The sequence below is a fragment of the Neopsephotus bourkii genome, unplaced genomic scaffold (genome assembly GCF_033783945.1).
Source record: "Neopsephotus bourkii isolate Nb327-2 ecotype Australia unplaced genomic scaffold, CSIRO-AGI_Nbou_v1 NB_1558, whole genome shotgun sequence".
NCBI classification, from domain to species: Eukaryota; Metazoa; Chordata; class Aves; order Psittaciformes; family Psittacidae; genus Neopsephotus; species Neopsephotus bourkii.
Window position 1 is genome coordinate 207,067 of NW_026902034.1, and position 16,095 is coordinate 223,161.

A 16,095-nucleotide genomic window follows, 5' to 3' on the forward strand; every position below is an offset into this window, starting at 1 on the left:
TCACGGTGAGCTTCAGCAGCATCTCTGGATAGAGAAGGGGATGTCAGGATGAGCACTCCTGTGGCTCGGTGAGACCCTGGGGGACAGTGATGGGCCTGCCTGACAGGAGTGGAGAGCTGTTGGGCAGGGGACAGGGCTGTCCATGAGGGACCGTGGAGGCTGTGCTTGGGAGAGGCCTGTTGGCTGCCGAGACGAACTTCTCTGTGGTTAAACAGGCTGCAAAGATGGAGAGAGGGGAAGTTTTGAACACAAAGGCGCGGGCCCCTCGCAGCAGAGCCGGGTGCCTGCATGGGGCACAGCTGGGTGAAGGCCGTCCTTGTGTGCTGATGTGCGACGGGCAGCGGGCTGGCAGCCCCACCGTGATGCGGGCTGCGGGTGGCTCAGGAGGCTGGTGCCGCCGGGAGGAGCGCGCTGTCAGCCGCGCGTTGCCTGGGCGGCGGGCGGGAGGAGCCGGCCCGCCCTCAGGCCGCGGCGGGAGCCGAGCGGGGCGGGGCGCCGCAGGGCGCGCGCGGCGGGGCCGTGTTTACATTCCGCAGCCCGCTGCACGTTGTCGCGGGGCCGCGCGCTCCCATTGGCTGCAGCGGGCGGAGGCCCCGCCCCCGAGGGGACGGGCTGAGCCGTGCCGGGCGCGCGGCGTGCGCTGCGCATGAGGCTGCCGGCGGAGCTTCCCCCCGCGGCGGGGAGCGGACGCCGGGCTCTGTGCAGCGGATCGGGGTGACGGTGCTGGGGGGCTCCCGCCAGCGGGGCTGGGGCGGGCGACGGGCAGCGGAGCGGTTCTCCCTGCGCGGCGGCAGCGGTGACAGCGCTCCCTCCGACGCTGCCCGCCGTTGTCCTGGGACGCCTCCTCCAAGGGAGCTGGTTCGGGTAGCAGGGTGTCCCATCACAACGATGGGCAGGCGAGCCGCTGGGCCTGGGGCGGCCCAGCGGAGAAGGGGCGGTGCTGGGGCGAGCGGGGCGAGGGCGCCGGCGGCAGGAGGGCGGTGGAGCTGTCTGCCGCCCTTGCACATGCGCAGCGCGGGCCCGGCCGCGGTATATAGGGACTTGGCGCCGGCGCCAGCTGAGCAGTGCGGCCCGGGCAGCAGTAGTGGAGGTGCGTTAGGGCGGGGGGGAGGATGGGGGGGGGGGTAGGCCGTGGTGGCAGTGGGGATGATGATAGGGGTAGCGGTGGTTACGGTGGTAAGGATGGTGGTGGAGGCTGCGGTGGTTGTGGTGGTGCTGGTGGAAGGTGGGGTGGCGGTCCCGGTCCCGGTCCCGGCAGTGCCGGTGTGAGGGGAGGGGGGCAATGAGCGGGCTGCCCGCCCGGCACCGTTCTGGAAGGAGAGCAGCTGAGGAGAGCGTGGGGGTGGGTGTCCGCGCGCGGCCCCATCCGGCCCCGCAGTGTCCTCCTTCCCGGGGCAGTGATCGCTGCTGGGCGCCGCTGTGAGGGGCGACGGCCCTGGGCGGGCAACGCCTGCGGGAGGCAGCACGGCGGGCAGGGGTATCGGCGGGAGTCCGCCATCGCCTCCATCCACTCACCCCCCACCCAACGGCGGCGGGAGAGCTCCGTGGGGGGTGGCGGAGCGCGGGATGATGGTTTTGGAGGGAGACGGGAGCGGTGGGGGTGGGGAAGCCGGCCAAGCCGCTTGGCGGGCTGACCCCGACTACTGGCCCGCTCGTCCCGTCCTCACCCTACCCCGGCGGGTCCCGGCTCTTCCCGGCTCTGTATTTCGGTATAGCAGCTTGGCGAGAAGAGTGCCTGGTGGGGGCAACCCCATCACGGTCCCCGGTCCCTGCGGTGTTACCCTCTGAAGGAGAGTGGCGCCGAGTGCCGGGGTGCCGTCTCGGCAGCCGCCTCCCCCCCCCCCCCCCACTTCCCCTCAGGTTTTGGAGGGAGCCTCGCTCGCAGCAAGGCGGGAGCGCGGGGTGCCGCGGTTCTGCCCCCTCACGCGTCCCCTCAGCGGCTGCGGCGGGAGAGGGGCAGACGGCGGCTCGGCCCCTTCTGAAGGGAGAGCGAGCGCGGGCAGCGGCTGTGCCCCCACCCCAGCCTGACCCCCGAGGCGCCCCCGGCCCGTCCCGGCTCTGCACGGCGCGGCGCAGGCCGCCGCCTCCCCGCTCTCTGCAAATTGGCGCGGAACCGGCGCGGCGGGAGCGCGGGCGGCCGGGCACGACACGGCTCAGATCGGCACAGCCCATCCCGGCAGGTGTGGGGGGCCCGCGCAGAAATCGCCCCCCCCGGGGAGCTGCTGCACCGGTAGAGTGTTTGTCTGTGGGTGCCCGGTGGCTGCAGTGTGCAGGGTGTAAAGGGCCCTGGCAGTCGCAGCCCCAGGGATCCCTCCACATTCTCTCGAGTGGGAAAAGACCCTTCACAGCTTCCCTCTCTCACTTACTGCCTGGGCCATACAAGCCTAACTCGCCCGAGCAAAACTGACCGATGGGGGCATCCCTGTGTAACCCACTTCAGCAGTGATCCCCCCGCAGGCCATTGAGCTCTTACCTTAGGCGTTCCTCACACCAGTAAATTAGTTGTGCTTCTATTCCAGTTGTGTAAACCATGCTGCTCTTTGTGATGAATCTTGCAACACGAAGTATGGAAGTTGGTCCTAAATTCTGGAGGATGTATTAACTGAGCTTACATTATTCCTTTGATCCCCAGGTACAGATCTTACAACCCAAAGAAGATGTCAAGACGTAGGTAAGTTGTTAGGATTGTAATACACCCAGCTTATCTGTGTTCATCTATCAACTGCTGCTCTCATAGTTCCTTATGTCTTTTTGCTCTTTGTAGTAGCCGTTTGCAAGCCAAGCAGCAGCAGCTACCACTGTCATGTCAAGAAGAGTCTCCGCAGGAGCTGCAGGCATCCGAACATCTCCAGACCAGAAAAAAGAGAACAGCAGAGGTGACCAATTTGGGCAACTGGAAAAGTTCTCCAGTATGTTTGGATGGGAGAATCTTTGCTGAGTTAGAAAGTGGGGCAGAAGTAGTAAGTGTTTGCTTTAGGAATGGGTATGCTGATCATTGTCAATGAATTAACATGTGTGTCTCTTCCCAGCAGGAGATTAAGAAAAGAGAAGATGGGAAAATTGCTAAAAAACATCAATATGAGATTAAGGTAATGCAGCCTTGAATACCAGTCCAAAATAGGTGAGGGGGTCTAAATGGTTTATGTTGGTGGGTGTGAAGTCTTTCCACACTAGAAAACATTGAGTAGGGGAAGTTTCTACCATTAGATATTAAGAGCTATGGGAGCACAGCACCTTAGCTTGCTTTTACGTTCTTGAGTTTTATGTATGGCTTTATTACAGATAAAGGGTCCTTCGATTTGGAAACCACTAAGGTTAGGTGTAAAAATGAGAATAAACCTAGATATTTCAGAACAATTTCATATGCAGAGCAGTGAGGCCTAAGAGGCAAGTCTAAACAAGATCATTGCACTTGTTTTAACTTAAGGTGTGGTTTCATGACTGTTTAGTGAAGAAGACTCATAGCCATTCAGGCCCTCTTTACTTTCATTTAGCCATTCTTTTGATTATTTAAATCAGTTTAGGAATCTGTTTTAATAACATGGGCTACTCCTAAACCAAGTGAGGAGCTGAAATATTTATTTAGTAAAATAACTTTCTTTTTCAAACAAGTTTTGTTTGCAGTTATCCTTTTGTAAAGCAAATGAGATTATCGGTTATGATGAAGCAAAACTCTTCTGATTGTGAAGTTGCCTTTGCAACCTTTGTGTAGGGAAAAATGCTGTGTAACTGCATCAGCTGTACTTGGAGTGAAACTGCATGTCACAACTTGACTTTTGCTGAATGGGGGAAATCCTGATCCCCTGTCTTTCCTTCCTTGATAACTGTCCATGTGCTCCATCCTGTGTCCTGCTCCATTTTTGGTTCTCCTTAAGTGGAGCACTGTGCCGGTTCAACTTGCTAATATGGTACTACAAAGTAAGTTAATGTTCTGCCAGGTTAGTGAGCTGAATCAACCCAGCAGAGGGTCTCACAATCATCAAAGCTAGCAAAGGAAGGACTTGGGCAGTGAGGATCACAGGAGAGAAGGAGAAGGATCTCCTCTTTATTTCTTTATTTTTGGTAGCTGTGTGCTGATCAATTCTGCTGGAATATGTAACTTCACTGTTAGTCTGGCTATAGATACGTTTAGGTAAACTAAAGGAATTGTGTGTCATTTACCTTGCAGAACAACTATATAGGAAAAGCTTCTATGTTCAGGGGTAGGTGTTGCCATTCTTTGTGAATGGGATTCCCCCTCCCTAACTCCACAAAGCATAATTAAGGCTCTCTGTCCCCATTTTGAAGGCTGTCAGCCATTACAGCATTGAATGTACTCTATGCATTTGATACCTTCTTACTTGTATTGGTTATGTACAACCAAATAAGTATTAGTGAAGCAAGCTACAGAGTTAACTGAAGTAATCTAGAATTCCTTCTCTGAAGCTTTCTATGTGAGCAACTTTGCACTCTTCTCCTTTTGAGCCATTGTATCCCATATTTGGCTGAGAGAGTTCACAGCTGCTGCTTTCTCAGTGGGTATCTAGCTTTGGAGTTGAGATGGGTGGCTCCTCTCTGGAGTGCTTAATTGGAAGATAAGTTGCTGAATTTTCACTGAGAGACAGTAAAACCTCCGCCCTCCTTTCTTTTCCCTCTGAGTAGATAAGTAGATAGGACCAGCAAGCTAATGTCCTGTGTTTTAGTAGCAAAGAGTGCCTTTACCTTATGTACTATAACTGAGCAGCTCAAGAAAGGGATAGGTTACTTGCAGGTTCATAAACTGAAGACAGTTGTCTTTCTCAAAGCTGAGTTTCCTAAATTTACCAAATTTGTTTATGCATGTTCCATCTTGACTATGAAAGGCTTTGTCGGCATTTGATCTCTTTGTCCTTGGTTTCAGTACATGAATTGATGCTGTGGTACAAAAAGACTAACATACATCACGTGTGTTGTTGTTACTGTAATTTACTTATTGTCTTTCTTGCTCTCATAGTAAAATCAACATTTAAAAGATACCTTGTTTATGTTGCAGAGCTGTTGGCCGCCCACGATAACAGGAGGCATCTCGCCTTGCATAATTATTGAAACACCTCACAAAGAGTCAGTAACCACTGACTTCTCCAGGTTCAAAAAGTACCGGTTCAGAAACATCTTCATAAACCCATCACCTCTGCCAGAACTCAAGTAAGTTTACCAGATGCAGATCTGTTGTATTGTGTTTATATAACAGTGAGCAGCAGTCAACCCATACCTCTACTTGTCTCCTATCTCAGAAACAATTTGATGTTCAAAAAAAGACACATCGTGGTTTTTGTCCCCATAATCTTATAAAGTCACCAAACATGCAATTTTTGCCTTTAGAGCTATCCTTTTATAACTTTTGTAACTTAATACCAGGGACTCTTAAGTGGTTAAGAGGCACATGATAGTTAAACTGAACTGAGTGAGCAAAAATACAAGGCAAAATTTTCTTTAATAAGAACTTAAAAATGTACAAATATGCAAATAAACTTGTGGCAGTAGCTTGCTAATACAGTGCAGATGCTCAGTGCAGTCACAATTTTAGGAAGTTTCCCTTCTGGAGAGGGATAGATTGGCTGTTCAGTTCTTAGATGAGTGCACTGGCAGCAGTTTGTATCAGCCTGGTGTTTAGTGAAAGGGTTGTTAAATTGACTGCAATGCCTTAGGGAAATTTGTGAGGTGAATGAGAAGCAGAATGTGAAGTGTTGCTTGAAGAGCAAATTTGCTGATGACACCAAGCTGTGTGGTTCGGTTGATACGCTGGAGGGAAGGAATGCCATCCAGAGGGACCCTGACACTTGTGAGGTGGGCTGATGCCAACCTCATGAAGTTTAATGACAAATGCAAGGTCCTACACCTGGGTCGGAGCAATTCCAGGCACAGCTACAGGTTGGGCAGAGAAGAGATTCAGAGCAGCCCTGCAGAGAAGGACTTGGGGGTGCTGGTCGATGAGAAAATGAACATGAGCCGGCAGTGTGCGCTTGCAGCCCAGAAAGCCAACCGTATCCTGGGCTGCATCAAAAGGAGCATGACCAGCAGGTCGAAGGAGGTGATCCTGCCCCTTTAAACTGCTCTTGTGAGACCTCACTTGGAGTCTTGTGTGCAGTTCTGGTGTCCTCAACAGAAAAAGGACATGGAACTGTTGGAACAGTTCCAGAGGAGGGCCACTAGGATGATCGAGGACTGGAGCACCTCCCATATGAAGACAGGCTGAGAAAGTTGGGGCTGTTCAGCCTGGAGAAGAGAAGGCTGCATGAGACCTCATAGCAGCCTTCCAGTGTCTGAAGGGAGCCTATAGGGATGCTGGGGAGGGACTCTTCATTAGGGACTGTAGTGACAGGACAAGGGGTAATGGGTTAAAACTTAAACAGAGGAAGTTTAGATTGGATATAAGGAAGAAGTTCTTTACTGTAAGGGTGGTGAGGCACTGGAATGGGTTGCCCAGGGAAGTTGTGAATTCTCCATCCCTGGCAGTATCCAAGGCCGGTTTGGACAGAGCCTTGGGTGACATCGTTGAGTGTGAGGTGTCCCTGCCCACGGCAGGGGAGTTGGAACTAGATGATCTTAAGGTCCTTTCCAACCCTAACTATTCTATGATTCTAAGAGAACCTTTCTAGATGCACTTCGGTTTTATATGTTCTGGCCAAAATTCGATCAGAACAGGGAGGAGCATGGTGGTGGTTTGGCTCAGTGCAAAGCAATAGGTCTCTTGCAGTCTCTTTCACTGAGTTTCAAACTCAACTGCTTTTTTCCCTCAATATTACTCCCAAGCCTGCTGAACACTGCTTCAAAGAGCAGCATGCTCTGCTCTGTACCTAGCACATCACATTTTTGAGTGTGTTGGAAAACTTAGTGCAAGTAGGTTTTGAGGTTTTTTTAACTTAAACAAAAATGATGAGGAGGAAATCTCATGCACTGCTTTAGCAAACTGTTGGAAACTCCTGGATCCCCAAGGTATGTTCAGATGCAGAACTCCAAGAAAGAAGTTTAGTGCTTGATGTTCACCCTCTTGTTGCTAGGCATCTGGTAAAGCTGGGCTCCGTCCTTTCCAATTAGCTAAATAAGAGGATCATTTACTCTCACCTGTCTTTTTTCCTGCTTTTCTAACTGCTGTAGGAAGATCATAATACATTTCTTGGTGCCTGCCCTCTTAAATGAGGAAACTTGTGCATTAAACAAGCAAGTACTTCTCCAGCTTTTAACATATGGTGGCAGCAGAATGGAGCTGATGTGGTTAGAATTTGTGGGTGATACCAGTGATCAGGGCTGTTTATTCTGTTACTTCTTCTGCTTGGAAAGGTGAATATGCAACCCCAAAAATTTCAGGAGGAAATCAGCTTTGCATTGATTAACATGCAGTCCCTTTTAGTGACTGTGGGATGAGAAGTACATCTGAGAAAACACACATCAATTCATAATAACAATAATTGCAAATTAAAACCAAGCCATATTAGTGATACAGACAAATATTCTTCCCAAGTAGACATCAGTGCTAATAAATAATAAGTTAGCAATAAAAAACTCATGTTTTCTCACAGTAGCCTGTTTCTGTGCCTCAAGGTAGGCTAGAAAAGGAAGGGGTGGGTGAATGCATTTTAAACACTATCTGTAAATGTTCTTCTCAAACTAAACTGGACAGCTTTGTGTATGCTTTGTTTTACTTGGAGTGGGGTAGTTCTTTTTCTTAAGGGGGAGAGTTTAGCTTTTCACTTGTGCTCTGGACAGACACATAAGTAGGCAAAATAGGGAGCTGGTTGTATGTGTAACTTTAGGATGCACATGTTCAGTTTTGTTGTCTATTCTGTTAAACTGGACTTGCTGATGATTTTGGCAAGCTGCTGTTGTGGTAATGTAATATGTTCAGAGTATACCTGCAGTTTTATAATTGCCACGAGGTTCTTTTAGAATGGCAGAGTTTTTGTTCCTGAATATCTGTAAACAATATACAATGTTTTTGTACTCCTCTTGTGAAGGTGTATATATATATATACTTAACAATGCTTTGTGTAACTTTATTCTGTAGCTGGGGAAATTCCAAAGACGTCTGGCTCAACATTCTGAAGAAGGAGAAGAGATACACTCATTGCAAACACTTCACATCACTACATTCCAGTTTGCAACCTCACATGAGATCAATACTGTTAGACTGGCTCTTAGAGGTGTGTTCTTTTAATTACTTTGCCATGTGTTATGTCTGGGAAGTAGGCAGATAAAAGCACAGATTTTACATAACGATCTAATAGCAAAATGTGAAGTAATGACAAAAGCTAAACCTCGTTTGCAGCAGACTGGTTACAAGTTACTGGTCCTCTTGGTGGCCTACATTCCAGTCTTCCCTAGCAGGAAACTGAACCTTCCACACAGGGCAGTGAGGAGTAGTACTTAATTTTCTGCTCTTGCCATGCTACTTCCTAGGAAGGGGAGAAATCTAGTTTTTAGGCACCTGCATTAAAATTGTCATAGGCAGATTAGTTATGGAGCCCTAACTTTACATCTTAAATGGTATCTGAGCCATTTGACAGCTGCATCTGGATTGAGGACCTGAGTTATTACCCTGGCCCTGCCTACATCAAGAGCTCTTAGATGTCAGACCCTGATACTATTTCCTGGCTTGTTGCTGTATTTTTCATTGTGTCCTATTAAGAGAGCAGAAGAAAGTGGCTGACGCTGGAGGTTTCTTGATACAAACAGGTTCTTAGTTGAAAAAGGTTACAAAGAAACTGTATCTACATTCTGATCTAATTGGTTTACTTCAGACTATTCCAGTTGTCAAACAAAATGGAAGCTCTTGGTCTTGGCAGTTTATGAGAATGAGTATTAGTGTTGTAACTAGAGACCCATGTTCTGGAGGGGTTTCCAAGAACTATATTGAGTGTATTCAGTCTCCACTGCCAAGAGTAACATTTGACTCCAATGCTTGCCCATCAGCAGAAAGGGATCTTACAGGTTTACCAATTCCATATCAAGTACTCCAAGGAAACAGATGTTAGTGGCACTCCTGCTGTCCTTTATGTTTTTAATACAGTCTGAATATCAAAAACTGTTCCAGCTGTGTAGTTCACTACCTCCTCCAATGTGTGATTTACATGCCACTGTTAAATTGTTTCTTTTTTCCTTAAACTTTCAGGAAAACAATCATGCAGTTTCCAAACAAAAATGTCAGCAAGGGCCTTGTTGCCCAGCTCAATGGTTCTCTATGCCACAGTGGATTAAAAACCCATTAATTTGGAGAGTTCTCAGGTAGCTCCTAACACTGTTGTCAGTAACATCATAACTGAGATACTATTAAACATGAGCAAGATTTATGAACAGGCAACAGACTTTTGTAGAAATTGTGCCATTTATTAATGGGAGGGCCTGCTCTGTATGTCTTTAGTTCTAAATCTTGTTTGGAGCAGCAGTTCCTAGTATCAGAGTAGTGCATCAATTGGCAAATACTAGATCAGGCCTAAAGGAATGAGCTGTAGTACTACTGCCAATCAGTTGCGTTTTGATGGCCAGGAAGGGTTTTAATTTACTAAAGAGCTTTCAGCCTTATGTTAGGAAGTAGCTAGTAGTGAGTTTTTCTGACTATGTATCCAAGTGAAACAATGAAGCACTTGGGATCTGTTTCTGGGATATTCTTTTCCGTTGACCATACACAGATTATAAGTAATTTATGGATATCTAACCAATTTCTAGTTTTGGAAGGGATACAGAGTTACAGAGGGGCTGGAGTTGTGGCAGACCCACCCAAATACAGTTAGAAGTCAGAGGAAAGAGTAGTCCCTGCAGAGGATCTCCAGGCCTGGGCAGTCTCCTTTCCTCTTCTGTTGTACTAGCACCTAAACCACATTGACACAATGTGGGTATTAGAAGCTCTTTCTGTGGGGAGCCCTGCAACTGGAGGGAGCAGATGGCCATTCCTGCAGTTTTGTTCCTGCTCAGTGAGGTTGTGGTGTAGCCTGAGGAGCTGCCAGCAGCACGCCTGACAGAGCTTGCAGCTTCCACTGTTACTTGCTGTAGAGCCAAGGAATTCAAGTGTTCTAGTGGTCCTGTCCTGACACAGACCTGTGAGGAGGAGTACAGGGGGGATCTGCTCAGTGACTTCAGGTTGAGGTGTAAGCATAGAGTATTCTTAAGCAAGCACGAGTGGGGTATTTTTTGTTCTCTTGTTTTCCCTCCCTCAATGAGTCCACCTTCTTTCAGTGGAAAGTTGTTTGTACTCACTTTTAGGAAAAGTAGATGCTACTCAGGTTGGAAAGTGTAATTTGGAAGTATGTTAGGCATCACAGATAATCTGTGTTTAAGTGGGAGCAAAGGAAGTACTTTTTTCAGTCCCATACTAGCCACTATATGCTCACGCATCTGGGTATGTGATAGCTTGGGTGAGCAAAAGATAAAACTGTGCGTATTGTGTTCTACTGTTAAGGCTTGAATACTCCAGTGTGTGTACACAAGAGCTTTTTTAACATTAAACTGGATTGTTTTTTGTGTTGTTGCAGGTATGTGAGGTGTATGCACTCCACAGGGAAACCTTCTACCTAGCTCAAGACTTTTTTGATAGGTTCATGTTGACACAGAAGAACCTTAACAAAAACATGCTTCAGCTCATAGGAATTACCTCATTATTCATTGCCTCCAAACTTGAGGTAAGAAGCTCTGTTACAAGGAGTAGGATATTAAGTTTGGGATAACTAAAAAGACAGTGATAACATGTTAATTTCTTGTGTCTGAATCTTTTGAACTTGGTGTGTACATACAACACTGAAGGTCAGAAGGGGAAACTTTTTTCTCTTCCTTGAGCTGTGTGTATGTCAATCTCTTAGGAGCATAGTCTTTGTCCTCCCTTTTCTCAGCAGCAGGAAAGAGACCACATAAACTTGAAAGGTATTTAAATGTGCTGGGAGTAGCTTTGTTTTGTTTTGTCGTTTTCCAAATATACAGCAGTTGGCAAACAGTCTCGGGAATGGATGTGGGACTTGAACAGAGTCAAGCCCAAGTCCCAGACTGCTTGTGCATCAGGCTGATATCCCTGTAACCCCATTCAGTGGAGTTTCTCTCTTTTAGAATGCAGTGGTGATGATGCATTATGTTGTGCACTATGTCTACGAGCCATTTGTGTACAGTGCATGACAGGATAGGCTGAAAGGAAAACTTGGAATGTTGAGTGTCTGTACTTGGCACCCCTCAGGTGTAGCACGACCTAAAGCCAAGGTAGTGCCCTACATGCAGTTGTCTATCCTAAGGAAGTGCATGGGGCATCAGGCTACCAGCTAGTGGAGCTAGCTGATAGAGAAGCAGTTCTGTGGCCAAGGTCTCTTAATAACACACCCCTGCACCATGGATTTTGCAGCCACAGTGGCTGTGGGGTTTTTCTCTCATCTTTTTCTAGCCTTTTTTTAATAATAAATCTATGTGACTACATGAGCACTGACATTGCATGTGACCTGTCCCAGTGAGCCATTTCTAACACAACAGGGTGCTGTAGGAGGACTGGGGTGGCATATCTTCTCAGCCTACTTGGTTTTTGTATCTCTTCGTACTGTGAGTTTCAAGTCACCTCATGTAGCAAGGAAAACACTGTTCTAGTGAAAGAAGACAGGCTGAGAGAGCTGGGCTCGTTCAGCATGGGGAAGAGAAGGCTCAGGGAAGACCTTATAGCAGCTTCCTGTGCCTAAAGGAACTTCAGCCAACCAGGTCTAGTGGATGGTGTCCCTGCCGGTGGCAGGCGGTTTGAACTAGATGAGCTTTGGTATCCTTTCCAACCCAAACCATTCTGTGATATGATAAGAAATGTTACTATGTCAATATGGGCTGAAAAGTATTTGCCAGCATCTTGTCCAGCTTTCTTAGCATTGTACGGCAATCTGACCTTCACTTTCCCTCCTTTTAAAGGAAATCTACGCTCCTAAAATACAGGAATTTGCTTATGTCACTGATGGTGCTTGCGGTGAAGATGATATTGTCAGAATGGAACTTATTATGTTAAAGGTAAGACTTTGCTGTTTTTAAGTGCTGGCTGACTGTCCAGCCAAGACTTGTATTTTAGCATCACTTGCTTAGGATAGGAACATGTTTTATATGTCCTTGTTTCTGCAAAACCTTCGCTGCATGGCAGGGGGTTGGAACTATATGATCTTAAGGTCCTTTCCAGCCCAAACCGTTCTGATTGTATGATTCTATGTGCAGTGGATCTCTAAAGCCTTGGCTGAGGTGAAGCCCTGGTCTGTTAGGACAGGACAGATTAATTCTTGTTTGTTTGAAAGCCGTGGGGCAGACCAGAAGGCTGTCACTGGAATGTGCTGCACTTGCCAGAGCCCTTTGCTGTCTGGGAGCAGGGGCCTTTAGGAGAGCCAGGTGAAGAATTGACACTACTCTGTGCGCCTTGTGTTGGAAAGAGTGTGTAAGCACTCCTTATGTTTGCTCTTCCTTAATAGGTAAGAGCTGCAGGTTCAGGCAGTTAGACTGAGGGCTTGGGGAAATACTCTTCATTTCCCAAGTTTTGAGTGGGGAAGATAATGTAAGATCCAGGTGCTCAATTTTAGGAATATGTGTTAGTGCCGGTTGTGACACAGCCTCATCAAAAAGTAGTGAGGCAGCCATCTAAAATGAGTATCTATACTTGCAATTGTACATAATCTCTAGTGTCTTTTGAGGATCTGTGCAGTAAGCTGTGCAAACTTGGAGGAGAGGTGTGGGAAAAGAGATCAGAGCATAAAACTGTCCTGGCATGGCTTAAAGTGTGCAACTGTTTCATGTTTACAGGCTTTAAAATGGGAACTCTGTCCAGTGACAATCGTCTCTTGGCTGAACCTCTATCTTCAAGTGGATGCTCTGAAGGATGTTCCAAAAGTGCTGCTACCTCAGTATTCTCAGGAAAAATTTATTCAAATAGCACAGGTAGGTTGTAATCCATGTCAGAAGATGCTTTTTGGAGTGACTACCTGCAGAAGTGAATACTGCACCCCCAGAGCCATTCAGGATGCTTTCCCTTGTTTCACTTGCCTGTTGCTTTGCTAAGTACCGTGCAAGTTTGACTGTGCTAGCAAACTTCATCCTCAGTTTTGAGGACAAGCACCCACATGTTGCTTGTCTCCCTGCTCAATACTCCTGTAAAATACTTTCCTGGACACTGGAGAAATAAAAATCCATCTTGTTTTTTAATGGCTGTGCACTGCAGCGTTCTGTAAACAGTGGCAACAGCTCTGAGAGGAGGGGGATAATAGGCTGTGGTCAGTTAACTGTTTATACCTGTACTGTCTGTTGCGGTGTTGCTGTGTCACTGCCAGGAGGCAGTCTGTGAGGCAGACACTACTTTGAAGCTACTGTGCTCCAGTTTTTATGGGCATGTGTTATGTCCAGCCTAAGGGAGGTTCCTGAAGAGCAGACTGGGCTGTCACTGAGATGCTGGGTAGTACCTTCATTTGAGAAAACACCTTCCTGCAGCTGTGCCGAGAGTTTAAAGGTGTGCTTCAGTCTGTGCAAGCTAAGTGTCTTGTACATGGCTGGTGAAAGTGCAAACTGGGTCTCGCCATTGATGCCAAAACTAAGTAAGATGCTAAAAAGCTCAGCCAGAACTAAATAGATGCTAAAAAGCTCAGGCACGTTCCAGAGCAGGGGCTGTAGGAGGACTGCAGTATGCAGTGCAGTTTCTGAGGCAGGGTTATGCTGAAGTATCATCTTGTTGAAGTTTGCAATTGTTACTTCCTCACTTTGTTTCCTCAGCTCTTAGACCTCTGTATTCTGGATGTGAATTCTTTGGACTTCCAGTACAGAACACTTGCTGCTGCAGCGCTCTGCCACTACACCTCAATTGAAGTCGTTAAGAAAGCTTCAGGTAAGAAGCCTTTGTGAAGCTTGGTTGTGTCAGGTGGGGAATTCTGGAAGGTGCTACGTGCCTGGGGTCACAATGAGTGTATTGGTTTACCAGGCTTCCAACAAGCAAAAGCTACACAGACACCAACAGTTTGTTCTGTTCTGCATTGGGTCCCATCTTCCCCACCTTCAGTTTCACTTCCTTCTACCACTATTTGCTGTCCGAAGCATGGTCTTCACTAAGGAAATCGAGCAGATTTATCCTTCTTGCTCTTGGGGTGACACTGCTCTGTGAGGTGCTCACTGCTTCCAGTGGGTTTGGGGCTCATTAGCTATGATTTGGTTACTTTTTCTCATCAAGTGCAAGTACCAGGCAGCCACCCTGCCTGCCAGCAGTGTTGAGTTAACCTCTGTGCTCATCCCACAAGCCTGTCCCTTGCAAAGTGGGGAAAAAACCCCAAACCACTGAACTAAGCTCAGTGCCTGTATGTTGCCTAAGAACCATGAATGACTGTAACCACAGCGTAGTGTTCCTGAACACAGAATCTTGTGTTCAAGTGGAGAAGGCACTTGAGCCTTCCCTGTAAGCCAGTGCTGCTTTGTTGATGTGATGCTGGTCACCATCCTCTCAGCTACAACATTGGTATGTAAGGAGCACAGGGAAGTGGTGGGAGTTTGTGGGAGGGTATTTCTCAATTTTTATCTGTAGTACTTTCTGTTGTTTTAAAGCTTATGGCTATACTAGAACACTGCAACTCCTTGTGAGTTCTAAATGCAGAACTGTATTGTGCCCTCTAGGCTTAGACTGGGACAGCATTTCGGAGTGTGTTGAATGGATGGTTCCCTTTGTGGCTGTGGCAAAAAAAGCCCCTGTGAAGCTGAAGAACTTCAAGAAGGTTGCAGTAGAGGATCGACATAACATCCAAACACACACAAATTACTTGGACATGCTGGTAGGTGGTCTGTGGGCTCACGGTTCAGGCAGTTGAGAGTAGGTTACACATCCCTTCTCCTGCAGTCAGGCACCTCTCTGCTCATGCCTGGCCTGGTTCTGCAGCCAGTGTGGTCAGCAGTCCCAGGTGCTTGCTTCTGGCTCCTGGGTGGTGATGCCATAAACCAGATGTGTTTTACTGTACCACTTGCAGGCCACAAACACAGATTTGGATTAGTAGTTAGGGTGATGTGTTTAAGAGATGATGGTCTCTACACTACCGTGTAACAGCACCTTTGGGTTTTTAGTATCCTAGATCTGGACTACTTGAATGGTACTAGCAGTGTGAGAAGTGCTGCTGAGCACTAGTGCAGCAAGTGTATACAACACGTCGCAGGTACTAACTGCTAACTTCATCCCTCACTGTGCAGGAAGAAGTAAACAGCAGAGTAGCATCTACTGCCCCAGGTCAGTTATCACCCTTGTCAACAGGAGGAATAATCACCCCTCCCAAAAGTACAGAGAAGAAATGAAATGCGGACAACAGCCATCACACACGGAACAGGATTTGGTGCTTCAGAACAAGACCACACTAACGGTGACTCACGCTCTTACTGCTGCTTGAGACCTGAGCACTAAGAAATGCAGCAGATGCAAACTGAGACCAGTGTCCTACAAACTTGAGTTAGGCAGGGCAGCAGCACATGTGCCACCACAGGAACCAGGACTGCTCTCCTCCCTTTTAACACACAACTTAGTTCAACTCTGCCCATTCCTAATTTATAGATTTTAAGGTTTTTTTTTTTAATGGCTGCATGGCAAAGTTTGCCTGCTCAGCTTTACATGTCAGACTTGCTTTATACAGCAGAACGTAGTGACAGCTTGTACCTATTACCTCGACTTGACTTGTTCTTTTTCCTTTTCTTGCTAAGGTCAGAGTTTAATGCCTGACAGGGCATTAGGGAGGTCAAAGTGGGAGCAGTTCCCTCCCCTGGCACCACTCTGTCGTTGCAGTGCAGTGTAGTGACCCTGTGTCAGGCTCCAGCTCCACAGCAGGCTGACCCAGCTGTGGTGGCCTCTTAGGGCTGCCCTAAACCTCAGTTCTGGTGCTTCACTGACCTCAGGTAAGAGTACAAGCAGAAACGTAACCCCAACTGGAAGAATTTCAGTCCTGGAAGGAGTTCCATTTTACAATAAACGTAAGAACTGGAGAGGGTATGGGAAAAAGTGAGCTGCTGATACTCTACAACCACTCATGTCCTAGAAACAGTATTTTAAAACAACTGTGGAGCTGTGTTTTATCAGTGTTTATAAACAGCATTAACTACTGTCTTCTTGGAATATTCACTACCTCTGAGTCACGTTGT

At 47.6% G+C, this 16,095-nt stretch overlaps 2 protein-coding genes across 4 annotated transcripts; one reads left to right on the forward strand and one right to left on the reverse strand.

Moving 5' to 3' along the window:
- Window positions 1-461: 461 nt before the first annotated feature.
- On the reverse strand, window positions 462-2,172 carry LOC133221859 (nascent polypeptide-associated complex subunit alpha, muscle-specific form-like). The gene is made up of 2 exons (XM_061371076.1): window positions 1,926-2,172; window positions 462-1,450 (listed from the first exon to the last, which is right to left on the reverse strand). The coding sequence occupies exons 1-2, from the start codon at window positions 2,170-2,172 to the stop codon at window positions 462-464; spliced, it is 1,236 nt and encodes a 411-aa protein (XP_061227060.1).
- CCNE2 (cyclin E2) lies at window positions 817-15,926 on the forward strand. Of its 3 annotated transcripts, none has more exons than XM_061371048.1 (12): window positions 817-864; window positions 2,633-2,671; window positions 2,765-2,876; window positions 3,030-3,089; window positions 5,012-5,163; window positions 8,024-8,159; window positions 10,485-10,631; window positions 11,878-11,973; window positions 12,748-12,882; window positions 13,708-13,819; window positions 14,596-14,750; window positions 15,160-15,926. In XM_061371048.1, exons 2-12 carry the CDS (start codon window positions 2,658-2,660, stop codon window positions 15,259-15,261), a joined length of 1,221 nt encoding a protein of 406 aa, XP_061227032.1. In that variant the 5' UTR covers window positions 817-864; window positions 2,633-2,657; the 3' UTR covers window positions 15,262-15,926. The 3 variants fall into 3 exon arrangements, with proteins under 3 accessions (XP_061227032.1, XP_061227031.1, XP_061227034.1); XM_061371047.1 differs by lacking the exon at window positions 817-864 and adding an exon at window positions 956-1,090; XM_061371050.1 differs by lacking the exon at window positions 817-864 and adding an exon at window positions 957-1,090 and having other exon boundaries at window positions 3,033-3,089.
- Window positions 15,927-16,095: the final 169 nt, after the last annotated feature.

Coding starts and splice junctions, on each gene's coding strand:
- LOC133221859 (XM_061371076.1), bottom strand. CDS start 2,172: ATGGGCTGTGCCGATCTGAGCCGTGTCGTGCCCGGCCGCCCGCGCTCC. Junction 1,451..1,925: donor CGCAGCCGCTGAGGGGACGC/GTGAGGGGGCAG, acceptor TGCCTCCCGCAG/GCGTTGCCCGCCCAGGGCCG.
- CCNE2 (XM_061371048.1), top strand. Junction 3,090..5,011: donor AACATCAATATGAGATTAAG/GTAATGCAGCCT, acceptor TTTATGTTGCAG/AGCTGTTGGCCGCCCACGAT. Junction 14,751..15,159: donor CAAATTACTTGGACATGCTG/GTAGGTGGTCTG, acceptor CTCACTGTGCAG/GAAGAAGTAAACAGCAGAGT.